Source organism: Arvicola amphibius, chromosome 17, assembly GCF_903992535.2.
Source record: "Arvicola amphibius chromosome 17, mArvAmp1.2, whole genome shotgun sequence".
In the NCBI taxonomy this organism is placed as follows: Eukaryota; Metazoa; Chordata; class Mammalia; order Rodentia; family Cricetidae; genus Arvicola; species Arvicola amphibius.
Window position 1 is genome coordinate 130,809 of NC_052063.2, and position 14,067 is coordinate 144,875.

The 14,067-nt window shown below is 37.1% G+C and overlaps 1 protein-coding gene across 1 annotated transcript; it reads right to left on the reverse strand.

The window, feature by feature from the left end:
* Nucleotides 1-7,076: 7,076 nt before the first annotated feature.
* Nucleotides 7,077-8,012, reverse strand: LOC119803405 (olfactory receptor 4C15-like). Its single transcript, XM_038314699.1, has one exon. The coding sequence runs from the start codon at nucleotides 8,010-8,012 to the stop codon at nucleotides 7,077-7,079; it is 936 nt and encodes a 311-aa protein (XP_038170627.1).
* Nucleotides 8,013-14,067: the final 6,055 nt, after the last annotated feature.

Here is a 14,067-nt window from a genome sequence, read left to right on the forward strand (position 1 = left end):
ATTGGTTTAATAAAGAGTTAAATGGTCAATAGCTAGGAAGGAGAGGATAGGTGGGACATGTAGGAAGATAGTGGGACTGCAGGAAAGAATAAGAATGGTGAGATTCAGAGAGGAAAAAAGGGAAATCTGAATACAGTACTGACTGAGGATAGGTAAGAATGTAAATTAATATAAATGGGTTAATATAAGTTTTAGAGCTAGTGGAAAAAATTCCTAATCTAAGGTCAAGCTTTTATACTTAATAAGAAGTCTCCATGTCATTTATCAGGAGCTGACAGCACAAAGAAAGTCCAACTACACAATATGTATAAATGTCATAAAAAAGAAAAAAGTTTTCTTCTATTATCTGTCCTAATTCACTTTCAAAATATCATTTGCATTTCTGAAAATATGTTTTCCTTTGAGAAATAGATGATACAAATATGAAATGCAGGAAAAATATGAAGAATAAGTTGCAAGTAGTTTAAATTGAGAGGGATACAGAAATTGTTAGTATTAGAATGCTGACCTTTAAAGATACCTTATCACCTATTGTGGGATATAATCCATGTCAGGTAATTATTCTGTTTTTGTCCAGAGATGTGGGATTTAAGTTAAAGGAAAATAATCAATTCCTGCTAAACTAATAGACTGTTAGACCAGTGCTCCTTTAGACCCTTTATTCACAATTGTTTCATGAGTCACATAATGTCTACTTTTTAACATTATTTGTAGACACATTTTAATGGGTATCAATCAATGCTTAAAAACTCTAAAATTTGACAGATTATTTGTCTTGTCCACCTCTGAAATGATCTAAGTGACAACTTTTAAGTTTTCGCTCAAGCAGCAATGTCAACGCTCTTTCCCTTGTGTTAAAGTGGTCGTCAAGATCTTATCACACATTTGGAGTATACACGATGTCTTTCCGACTCTAGCAACTCTATTTGGTTTTCCACTTCTAATACAAGCCATAGATTCGGCCCAGACCTATTACTCCAGTGTCTGGAAAACTAAGACAGAAAAATTACTATGAATCCAAGTTCTTCCTGGGTTAAGAAAGGAAACAGACAACATTTGTACAGCAACCTCCAAATGCTCCAGACACACATGCTCAAGAATCTTAGTATAAGTGAATAACATTTAAATTAATATATACCTCTAAATATAGGTTTTTATAAAATGTAGTTTTGAGGAATAATCTTAGAGAATTTATTTCTCAAACAATAGGCATTTCATGCAGGGATTAGCATAATGAGTATTTATGAAAGAACCACCTATATTATGTTGGGTAAATAGGCATTTTGCTTAAGGTCAAGAGAACATTAGTACATGTTATCCATTGTGCAGCACCGTCCTCCTTCTAAACCCTGTGTTATATGAAGTCATTATTACTTAGGAACCTTATCATTCAAAAGAAAAACAGCATCCATGGACATATAAAATTCTTATTTGAAAAAGAGTATTGAATAAAAAAGAAAAAGTACAAAATGTCTCATTAGTGGCAGAATTCATATGTTTAGGGAAAATATAACAGAACCTCCTTTTGCAAGCCAAGTGGTGGTGGCACACACCTTTAATCCCAGCACTCAGGAGGCAGAGGCAGGTGGATCTCTGTGAGTTCAAGGCCAGCCTATTCCACAGAGCAAGTTCCTGGACTGGCTCAAACAGAGAAACTCTGTCTCAAAAAAATGAAATGATATCTTTAGGAACAACTAAACTCTTTCTAACCATATTAATAAAAATTTTAAACATTCAAGCAAGTGCTCAAGCACAAAAATTGTGTCATAAATTCATGCAGAAAGAAATCCTATAAACCCAGGGAAGTAAGAATCAGTCTCCAAGGCTGATCATTTCTCAGGAAAACCTCTGTAAATCCACTGACAACACAGGAGGAAGCCGTGGACATTCTGAGACCATGTTGATGACAGAAATCCAGAGTCAATGCTAACGTGCTTTACAATTTCCAGCATGATTGTTTTTCTCTCTCAGAGGACAGAGGAGTAGGGTACAAATGGAATGTTGATCATCACTGAACAGACTTCTCCAGAAAGAACAGGCAATACCTAACTTCTGGCTTTCATGGATGTGCTGCATGGTGATCTATTTAAGGTACATTTCAACATTTTCACTGATGCTGCTAAATTATATGGAGTGATTTAAATGTGGGTGCTGTGTTTCAGGCTACCTTGTTTAAAGCAAGCAGGCAGCATAGCATACACAATCTGTGTGTATGGGGTTTCATACACGCTAGCATTCAGACTCCCCATCATTACTGTAAATATTATGATTATATTATGATGAGTAATGAATGAATTTCTGATTAAAATGATATATTTAGAGCTCAGAGTCCAGTGCTCATCAGCTAATAATTGCTCAGGTGGCCAAATCTTGGTTGTGAGAGTGCAAACTGTTTCCTTTATCTCATCTTTCTTCCTCCCTGTCTCTTTCTTCCTGTTGAACATCTGCTTCTTTAAGTCCAATGAAAAGAAACACATTTTCACTTGTCATCTCGAAGCTGAAACAAGTAACAGAGAAATGGCAAAGTGCTGATTTTCTATTAGCTCTCCACTAGCAGTTTATTTGACTTTTGTAAAATTATTTTCATTAAGTTTCATCTGTGTCCTTACTGTTGTGATAGCATTGATTAGAAAATAGTATGTTTGATTTTTGTACAGAATGATGACAAGGAGCTGGGTGAGTTGGCATGTCTGTCTGTAGCACATATTTATTGATGGAGAATGTAAAATGTACTCTTTCCATAACTGAACACTAGGTATGAAACAGAGAAGAACACTAAATCAGGAAGAGTGTTTAAGTCAATGTGAAGTTTGCTGGTTTAAGTATGTCCACTCAACTTTCTCTAGGTTGTAGAGAATGCCTCTGACCTGTTCAGAAAAATCAACTAGTGGAACCATAAGAACTTCAGTGCTCATGGTTGTGACTTGGTCTCACTTAAAATGAGCAAAATGACCCAGACAGGATAATAGAAGTTTTAGAAGTCTGTTAGCAATGCAATAAGAGATAACAGTGATGGTCTTTCCCACATGCCAGAAACAATAAAACAGCAAAGCCAAAGCATTTTGGTAGAGCAACAGAGAGAAGTGTTTGTAGTTTCTTTTTTCCTTTGCATTTTCATTGTGTGAAATGCTGAGTTTCATTCTGACACATTATGTATGGCACCTTGCCTTGTGGCCTTGTGACTTCTTATTAAATTTCTTTGTCCCTCTTACTTTAGCTCTGAATGACAACTGATAAACCAAGTAGTGATTATATTGATTCATAGTAAATGATTACTGCATGATCCAGTGAGATTATAGGGTTTGTTTCAGGTCATTGCTTCCTTGACTATAGCATATAAGTGAATGGGGTTCATATTATACATACTATTGAAGCACTGACTTTAGGACAACATATAAATGACTGATGTAAAATAAACTGTCACATGATATAATTATAAACAGGTGAAATGTTTAATTTCTTTAGATGTCAGTCATTGAAACATCTCATTTTTCTTTTCAGGACAAACACATTTTTATTATAAACACATATCTATAACTGTACACATGGGTACATACAAAAACATACTCATGAATATGTACATGCATATATATATATGTATATATATATATATATATATATATTCAACATGAGGATATTTTACAGATGCTTTTGAGGTTGTGACTACCTGAGGAAAAAGAATCAGATGCTAGAATATTTACACAGAGAATATACGAAATTACTCTCTGTGGTGTTGACACAGTTGAGTTTTCTTATGCGCTAATTTCACCTAGCATTGTAAAGGAATGCTACCATGACTAACATTTTGACATTTGAAAATTTGACTATACTATCACTGTATATGAGCAGTTAAGATTTAATGGATATGTTTCACAGTGAATTTCAAAGCACATGTCTTAGAAAATAACTAAGTTAGAAGACTAAAATATGTTTGAAGGTGAGTTTCTCTTTTTCATCTATAAGTGTGACCAAACTTCATTCACAGCTGATTGGTCTTAGGCTTTATGATTCTTCATCATTTACTCTGTTATCTTTAAAAAGATGTATCATTTGCATAAGGATACATGAAAACTATGTTTTACCCTTTAGAGAGTGAAAGAGATTAGAAAGAACATCCCTTTCCTGAAGTTCTTACAAAGGAGAAAATCCTCACCCTTCACCCTGTTGAGACAACATGGATGTTAATGCTTGTGTCATTAAAGTCTCAGGTGAAGGATTTTTAATTTTTTAATCATAAAAGCTTTGATAATAACTTTTGCAAAATTAGAGCACACAAACCACTGTGACATTCTGCTGACTAAGACCAAGCTTTAAGTCTGGAACAATTGCTTTTTTTGAGTATTTCACTTATCTGTTATGAAAACACAATAAGTTTTATAAAGTTCTTGTTATGTTATAAAATTATGAATTTTGGGAAATTTCAAACATTTCAGCATATGCATAATTGAGGAGTGCTGCATGCTTTCCCAAAGAATTTTCTGTTTTATAAGAGTAGACTAAGTTATTGAAAGTTCCAACAAACTCATATTTTTATAAACATTTAAGCTGAATCTATGATTTTGAAGTATGCCTAACATATTTTTCTCTTCTGTTGGTAGATGAGGTAGTGCTCTAATCAGTCAATAAAAATTTACATTCCTCAGCACTCAGGAGACAAAGACAGGCAGATATCTGTGAGTTCAAGGCCAACCTGGTTTACGAGACCTAGTTCTAGGACAGGCTCCAAAACTACAGAGAAACTCCGTCTCGAAAAACCAAAAAAAAAAAAAAATACATTCTATTCTTTGCTTATATGATGAATAGTTTAAAGTGCATTTTCATGTTTCACTACAAGAATCCCGTAGAAAATGATGAATACTGATCCTTCAAAGATAGGCTATTGCTCTCCTCTCACCCAAGTAAATTTTTTTAAACTTTTTATTGAATACTTTTTTTTGGAAGAAAGATTTTTTAATGTTTTCACAATATAGAAGTGATAAATCCTTGAAAAGATAAACATGTTTGGCCTGCTTTAAGCATTGTAAAATGCAAACACGTATAGGAGCATTGCATGGTCTTGTCATTAGTTTTATGTTTCTATTTCAAATATTTTTTATTAAAAATTTCCGCCTCCTCCCCGCCTCCCATTTACCCCCTCCCTCCTCTAATCCCCCTCCCTCTCCCGTCCAGAGAGCAGTAAGGGTTCCCTGCCCTGTGGGAAGTCCAAGTTCCTCCTCCCTCCATCCAGGTGCAAAGGAAAACATATAATTATTCACCTGGATTTTGGAAGCAGACAAGTGTGCCGGACAAAAATTGGGAACTTGGGGGTGGGGTGGGTTGGGGGCAAGGGGAGATGGGGAGAGCAAAGCGTGAAGGGGAGGATAGGGAGAGCTTGGGGGAATGGGACGCTTGGGATATAGGAAGGGTGGATATGGGAGCAGGGAAGCATATATCCTAATTAAGGGAGCCATCTTAGAATTATTAAGAGACTTGACTCTAGAGGGGTTCTCAGGTATCCAGTGAGATGCCCCTAGCTAGTTCCATAAGCAGCTGAGGAGAGGGAGTCAGAAAAGGCAAGATCCTATAGCCATACTGATGATTATCTTGCATATCTCCATAGAACCTTCATCTGGCGATGGATGGAGCTAGAGACAGAGCCACACATTGGAGCACTGGACTGAGTTCCAAGGTCCTGACGAGGAGCAGAAGGAGGGAGAACATGAGAAAGAAAGTCAGGACTGTGAGGGAATCTTCATCTGGCGATGGATAAAGATAAAGACAGAGCCACACATTGGTGCACCAAACTGAGCGCCCAAGGTCCAAATGAGGAGCAGAAGGAGGGAAAACATGAGCAAGGAACTCTGGACTGCGAGGAGTGTTCCCACCCACTAAGATGGTGGGGTTGATCTATTCGGAGCTTACCAAGCCCAGCTGGACTGGGACTGAAAAAGCATGAGATAAAACTGGTCTCTCTGAACATGGCGGACAATGAGGGCTGCTGAGAAGCCAAGGACAATGACACGGGATTTGGACCCTACTACACATACTGGCTTTGGGCGGGGGGGGGGGGGGGGGGGGGGCTGGCCTGTTTGGATGCTCACCTTCCTATTGAATACTTTTTAAATAAAAAAGTCCATTTGAGTTATAACATCTGTTTGTTCCCTTATTTCTCTATTAATTTTTTTTGTCTGACAGACATGTCCAGTGGTGACAATGGGGTGTTGAAGTCTTCAACTATTAGTTTTGGGGGGTTAATGTGTAATTTTAAAATGTAGAAGTGTTTCTTTTACATATGAGAGTGCCCTTGTATTGGAGGCATAGATGTTCAGTATTGAGACTTCCTCCTGATGTATTTTTACTGTGACTAATATGAAATGTCCTTTGTCTCTTTGGATTGATTTTAGTTTGAAGTCTATAATGTTAGATATTAGGATAGCTACATCAGCTTGTTTCATAGGTTTGTTTGACTGGAAAATATTCTCCTAACCATTTAGTCTGAGGCAATATCTATCTTTGAGGTTGAGGTGTATTTCTTGTATGAAGCAAAAGGATGGATTCTGGTTTTGCTTTGTTTTGTTTTTTATCCAATTTGATAGCCTGTGTCTTTTTATAGGTGACTTGATTTTATTTATATTAAGGGATATTAGTGACCAGTGATTGTTATCTCCTATTAATTTAGTTATCATTGTTGGTGATGTTATTTTGTGTGTTTTTCCTTTTTGGGGACTTGGTGCCGAGAGATCATCAATTGTCTGTTTTTTTTTTTTGTTTATGTCACTAACTTCCTTGGATTAAAGTTTTCCTTCAAGTAGTTTGCCTAGGGCTGGGCTGCTGGTGGTTAAATCTGGTTTTGTCATTGAATATCTTGTTTTGTCCTTATATGGTGACTGAAAGTTTTGTTGGATACAGTAGTCTGGGCTGCCATCAATGGTCTCTTAATGTCTGCACAACGCTTGACCATGACCTTCTTGTTTCATTGCATCCATTAAGAAGACAACTGTAATCGCATTAACTCTCTATAAGTAATAAACATACTGTGGTTTGTAGGCAATAATTTTGACTTATTATTAATACTAATTTTGTTAAAATAAAACATTTTATTTTTCATCTGAATGCACTATCAATTTCTTCCACACTTTGCTTATGGCATTCTTCATGTCCTTATTTCTAAAAGTATAAATCATTGGATTAAGCAATGGGGATAGCATGGTATAAAATATTGCTACCACTTTGTCAAAGGAGAAAGAAGTAGGAGGCCTTGCATATGTAAATATGCATGGGACAAAGAACAAGACCACTACAGCAATGTGGGACCCACAAGTAGACAGAGCTTTCCATCGGCCTTCAGAACTGTGGGATTTTAGTGAAAGCAAGATAAAACCATAGGAAAAAAGCAACAAGGAAAAGATTATGATGCAGATAAACCCACTGTTGGCAGCCACCAAAAGGCCATAAATGTGGGTGTCAATGCAGGCAAGCTCCAGCAATGGGTATAAATCACATATGAAATGATCAATGACATTGGGTCCACAAAACGGCAGCTGCAAAGTGAAGATAATTTGTATAATGGAATGTAAGAAGCCTCCTGCCCAGGCCACTGCCACCAGAATGCCACAGAACCTCCGAGTCATAAGAGAAGAGTAGTGTAAGGGCTTACAAATGGCCACATAGCGGTCATAGGCCATGGCTGTCAGAACAATCACCTCAGCCCCACCAAAGAAGTGTTCAAAAAAAAGTTGTATCATGCATCCTTCAAAGGAGATGGTCTTTCTCTCATAGATACAATCCACAATCATCTTGGGTGTCATGGCAGAGGAGAAGCTTGCGTCCAGTAAGGACAGGAAAGCCAGAAAAAAATACATGGGGGAGCCCAGCAGTGTAGGGCTGCAAACAATGGTCACCACAATCGTCATGTTGCCACCGATAGTTGCAATGTAGACAAATAAACATATAATTAATATCAATTTTTGAACATTTGGGTTCTGTGATAGTCCCAGGAAGACAAATTCAGTTACAAAACTCTGGTTTTTCATCGTTCCAAAGGAGAAGATGAATGTCCAATTGAGAGCATGTAATTTGGTAATGATAAATATTTTTGTCCATCCAATTTATGATTTTGAGATCAACAAAGACTTAGTACAGCTAGATACAAAATTACATTGAGTGCTTGATTTCATAGAGAATCAAAAAAAAAAACCAAAAAATATAAAAAAAATTTTACACAGTACTAGTTGAATATCAATCAGATTGAGGTAAAGATACATTAAAGAATATTTAAAATCTAGAGGTCTGCACACATGGAAATTGAAACAGATACTTGTGTAGAAGATTTTCCATTCATTTCCACTGTCAACACAAATGAAAATGATTATGCTCTTGCACTCATTAATTACATGTAGCAACAGCCTGGTCTACAAGAGCTAGTTCCAGGACAGGCTCTAAAAAAGCTGCAGAGAAACCCTGTCTCGAAAAACCAAAAAAAAAAAAAAAAATGAAAAGAAAAAAGCATATATTTATGACAATATGGACATGTTTATAACTTTTGTTAACAATGTAAACAAAAATAATATTGTTTACTGTAGAAGTTAAAAACAATCTATGTTTATAAATTACACTTTCAGTTAATAGAAATCTTTTCAACTATGGATAAAACTAACAAACATGCAGAATGTACAATAGTTTCTGTCTTCTGTTCTCTGATTAATTTCTCTTGGTTATCTATACTATGAATTCTAAAACTATTTACAAACTATCACCAAGTAACAGTAGGATAAAACAAACTTCAAATGATCATGACATCAGTCAATACTTATGTATCTTCAAGGAAAGTATGCCAGTACATGAATCAGGGTCTGGCTACTCCAGCCTATGGATAAAACAGAAAGAAAATGGGGAAAATGAGTCAGAAAACCAGCTACTGACTCTTGCAAGCCTACCCAATACAGGATTTGCTATTTGTTTTGTGGTTAGGAGCAGATTACTTAAAGTTCTAAAAATTCTCAAAACTTGGAGTGACATTTCTGTGTTTGATCTTGATAAGAATGTCTCTCAATTCATTCTTTTTTTTTTTTTTGGTTTTTGAGACAGGGTTTCTCTGCAGCTTTGGAGCCTGTCCTGGAACTAGCTCTTGTAGACCAGGCTGGTCTCAAACTCACAGAGATCCGCCTGCCTCTGCCTCCCGAGTGCTGGGATTAAAGGCGTGTGCCACCACCGCCCGGCCTCTCAATTCATTCTTAAGAAAGCAGGAAAACATGAATGCTGTCAGAATATCAGGCTGTTGAGGGGTAAGGGCATACCACAGAATCAGAAAAATGGTATTATACTGCTAGTTCTAGCTGTACAATCACAATTATTGATGAACATTTTACTAATGTTCCTGTAGATCTAAATTTTTAAAATTATTTTGACTGGTCACAGCACAATCACAAACATTAAACATCTCTCCTTCAATCACAATAAATGTACAACACTGCCCTCAGAACCCCTGCTCTAGATAGCTTCATTGTATCAAGAAAATCAAATTGACTGGGACAGTGAAAGAAATACAGAACTTGTATTAACTGAATTATTCTTATTGCCTATTTCCTCAGCAAGTTTAGTGAATTAAGACAATGCAAAATAAAAGTTAGCATTAAAATATTTAGTTGCTACTATCAAATACCTAATAATGACAGCTTGTTCATGTAGCAGGCATTTTCCCCAAACAAACTAAGCTACCTCTATATCTTCTGACAGAAAATAGGAACAAAAACACAGATCAAGTTCAGAGACTTGTGAAAGTCCACAAGACAGTTATATAATCACATTTTACAAACCATGTATCAATGATGATAGACAATATTGATATCAGCATGAAAAATTTCATTAGCATAAACAACCTGCCCTTTAAAAATTATGCAATCTTCAATTAAAACTCAAATTGCATCAAAAACGCTTTTTCATTAAACTATTTTATAAAGAATATGAATAATAATTTTGAAAATGTAAACATGTTTGGAACCTTTATATTAAATATCTCAGCTCTATAAACTTACTATAAAGGTGAAATGAGTTAGGGAAACGACATAATGCAAGATTGTGCATTAAGTATATTAGTAAAATGGAGAGTACCTAAAATTTGCATAGAAGACATTTATATGAATCAAACATTTTTTCCTTATCCACCTACTTAAGAATGTTCTTGTACATGACAATCTGGGAACTCTGAACCCTGACCATTTCAGATTTCAGTACCTTCTCTCAGCTTTTCCTGATACTCTGATGATTGCCCCAAATGCTTCAATTGTCATAATATTGATATTTCTTGAATGAGAAGGACTCTGACACCATTTCTGTGTTTCCACTGATGTTCATTCTGGAGGGTACGTGAACCCTCTCCTGGTTTCTTTCTAATTCATCTGATTTAAAGCTATGGCTACTAAGCCATGGCCAGTACCAATATAGTGCAGAGTTCCAGATGCTCAATTTTCCTGAACATTCTAAGGCAGGAGCCTAACATTATTTACGAACAGCAAGTGAACACATTTAACTCAGAATACCCCATTATTTGGCTTGTAACATTTTTCTTACCTTAATGTCTCTTCCTAAGAAGTTGTTCTGTGTGTTATTGTGGACATGGTAAATTCCGTGTTGTATATTAGTAAGTAGAAAGAGGACAGCATTCCATGATTCTGCATCAGGATTCTGGATACATTCTCTGAAAATTCACTGCTGAATCTTAAAAATGAGGAAGTGTCAGAGGATTAAAATGTGTTAGAAAATAATTCCGTTTCAGTAAAAAAGTAAATTATATGCTTGCTGCATTTCTGAGTTGTATTTAATTCACAGATAAAATCTCAATATAGTATTTATTTCATTAAATCCATAAGAATGGCTGCTTTGCCTCCTACTTCAAGATTCTTATTAGTTTTTAAAGGCTTCAGTATTCATTGGATATTTATTATGCATCAAGTCCTGTCCTACAGGTTTCATAGATGTTATTTTACCTGCTTCTTCCATCACTGATCATAGCAAACACAGTTTACATACTAGAGCCTAATTATTAATCTCCTCTGATAATAAAATAAAGTTATTATAAATCTCACTCATGTTAATCAATCTATTAACAGTTCTAGTGATGTCACTGTCCTGTTTTATATGGAGTAGGTTTACTCAGTATCTAATCGAACTCTAAACCTATTTCTAATCTTTTTTTTTCTCATCTAGGACAAAGTACAGAGGCATCTTCTGCAAACCACTGCCCCTCACATGCTCTCTGCAACAGGTTATAAAGGAGAAACAAAAGAAGCTGAATTTTCTTTCTTTACTTGCAAATGGAATTTAAAGAGTTTTCCAGGTGATTTGAGAACATGTAGCCCCACCCATCCCAGAGCTTGGAAACTTTCCATTATTGTGACCTTCTAAGACATAATTTTGAGAGCTGTTATTTTCTCACTTGTTTATGAGTTTCTATGTCCTCAAAGAATTAGAGTGTTTTTTTTCTTCTTTGGACTTCTCCATTATTTAGTTTGAAGATGCTTCCAAATATTATTTGAGTGCTGAGAAAAGATTGCACTCATCCTCAAAAGAAGCATGATTTTTTTGGAACAAAAATATGTTAGGACACTGGTGGCACAAAACTTGTGAGAATAACCATCCACTAACTGATTTGACTTATAGTCTATTCAATCAAATGGAACCCATACCCAACATTATTTGGGGACTAGACAGTCCAAGGACTTAGCGTCAACCTAAATAGCACTGGTTTTAAAAAGAAGAGCAACAATCAAATAATTGACTCAAAATGCTATTCTGCTGTATTTATACATCAGTGCCTTGCACTTCCTCTTGTAGCATATGGCAACAAACATAGAGACCCTCAGTAAGACATTATGTAGACTATGAGTTATCTGGGAGCACTCATGCCCAAATATGTCATCTCCATAAAATTCCTTCCATCATAACTGAGGGTACACTGTGTAAGAAGAGGCATAAAGAATGTTAAGAACCAGAGGTGTAGGAGAATGTAGGTGGAGACTATTTTTTCTTTTCCAGGCTCCCATACCCCAAATAATCACACAGAAATTATATTAATTAAAACACTACTTGGCTTATTAGCTCAGGTTTTTTTTATTAACTAGCTCTTACATCTTAAATTGATCATTTTATATTTTATGACAAGTCTCATGGTTTACTGGTAAAGTTCTGGTGGGTGGGAACCTTTCTCCTTCAATGTCTACATGGTGCCTCTCTAACTCTGCCTTCTTTTCTCCTCTATCTCTGCTTGGAATTCTCACCTTGCTCTATTCTGAGCTGCCATAAGCCCAAAGCTACTTCTTTATTAACCTATGATAATAAAACATATTCACAGTATATAGAGGGGAATCCCTTATCGCCTCCCCTTTTCTTCTAAATAAAAAGGAAGGTTTTAATCCAAATTCCACTCCCTCCCTTCCTCCCAGTCCTTTCCCTCTCCCTCCACAGGCCCTCCCCCATTCCTCTAATCCTAAGGGAATGCCATGAACCCCGCCCTGTGAAAGTCCAAGGCTCTCCCTTCTACATCTAGATTGAGCAAGGTTTACATCCAAAAAGAATAGGATCCCATGAAGCTGGTATATGCAGTAGAGACACATCCCAGTTTCACTATCTGAGGCCCTCAGTCTGCCCTAGATGTTAACCCCCTTCAGATGGTGCTTGGTTGTTCCCATGCTCATTCATTCCCAGTCCAGTTGGAGTTGGTGAGCTCTTATTAGGTCAAGCAAACTGTCTCAGTGGATGACCCCCTCATGGTCTTGAATTCCTTGCTCATACTCTCACTCCTTCCACTCTTCAATTAGATCTGTTGTGGGACCTCCTTCAGCTCCTTCAGCCAATAGCCTCTGAGATACCAGCTCATTGGGGTGTGGTCTCTCTTTTTAAAAATGCGGCCACTTCCCTCCACTCGTGCTCTGGCTTCCGGCTCTGCTTCCAGCGATTAGGCTCCCTTCTTGATTGTGCAGAGGGCTGTTAGCTGGGACCGTGATCTATAAGTTTTTCCCCTTTAAATAAATAGCCATTCTATTAATCATAATTCTAAACTGGTGTAGGATTGTTTGTGACTTACGCCTTCATCTGGCACCCAACGCAGGGCACGAACCCATGACCTTGAGATTAAGAGTCTCATGCTCTACCGACTGAGCTAGCTGGGCAGTTTCTTTATTAGCCAATGAGAGTCCTCCATCATGGATCTTGGGAGCTCACTCCAGTGCTCCAATGTGGGTCATTGCCTCTGTTCCCATCTGTTGTTGGAGAAAGGTTCTATGGTGGTATTTAAGATAATCATCAGTCTGACTACAGGGTAAGGTAAGTTCAGACACCCTCTCCTCTATTGCTTAGGGTCTTAGCTGGGGTCATCCCTGTGGGTTCTTGGGCATTTTTCTAGAGACAGGATTCTTGCTAACTCCATAATGGCTTCCTCAATCAAGATATCTCTTTCCTTGCTCTCATATCTGTCCTTCCTTCATCTCGACTATTCCATTTCCACAAGTTCTCCTCAACCCTTCTTCTCCCCTTCCTTCTACCCCCTGCTTCCCTGCTCACAAATTTTTGTCTGATTCTAATTTCTAGGTGGGTCTAAATATGTTTTTCTTTGGGTTCACCTTATCTTAATTAAGGAAGGCATTGTGGGGTTGGGAAAAGGCTTGACTCTAGAGGGGTACCCAGGTGTCCACAGGGATGTCTCCAGCTAGGACCCTGGGCAGTGGAGGAGAGGGTAGCTGAACTGGCCTTGTCCAAAATCACAATATTCTTAAAAGAAGTTGAAGGTGATAATTTCAGATACCCACCTAAATCTTTGCATAAATTTTTAAAGGATTGGGATGAGCTCCATAAGTGTTCTGTGGAAGGACTCACAGGCTCAAACAAGTTCACTACCACTGCTCAGAGTAGATGTGGTGCTGTGAGTCCTGGCACTGCAGTTAAAGTACTAAGAAGTGAAATTTCACCAGGCCCAACACATAAGGTCAGTTCCCAAAGTCAGCAGGGAGCATGAAATCCCAGAATTTTGAATGTATTCTTTATCACATAGAAATCACCATGTTGATGCCATTGTCACTATTACTATAGCACAAC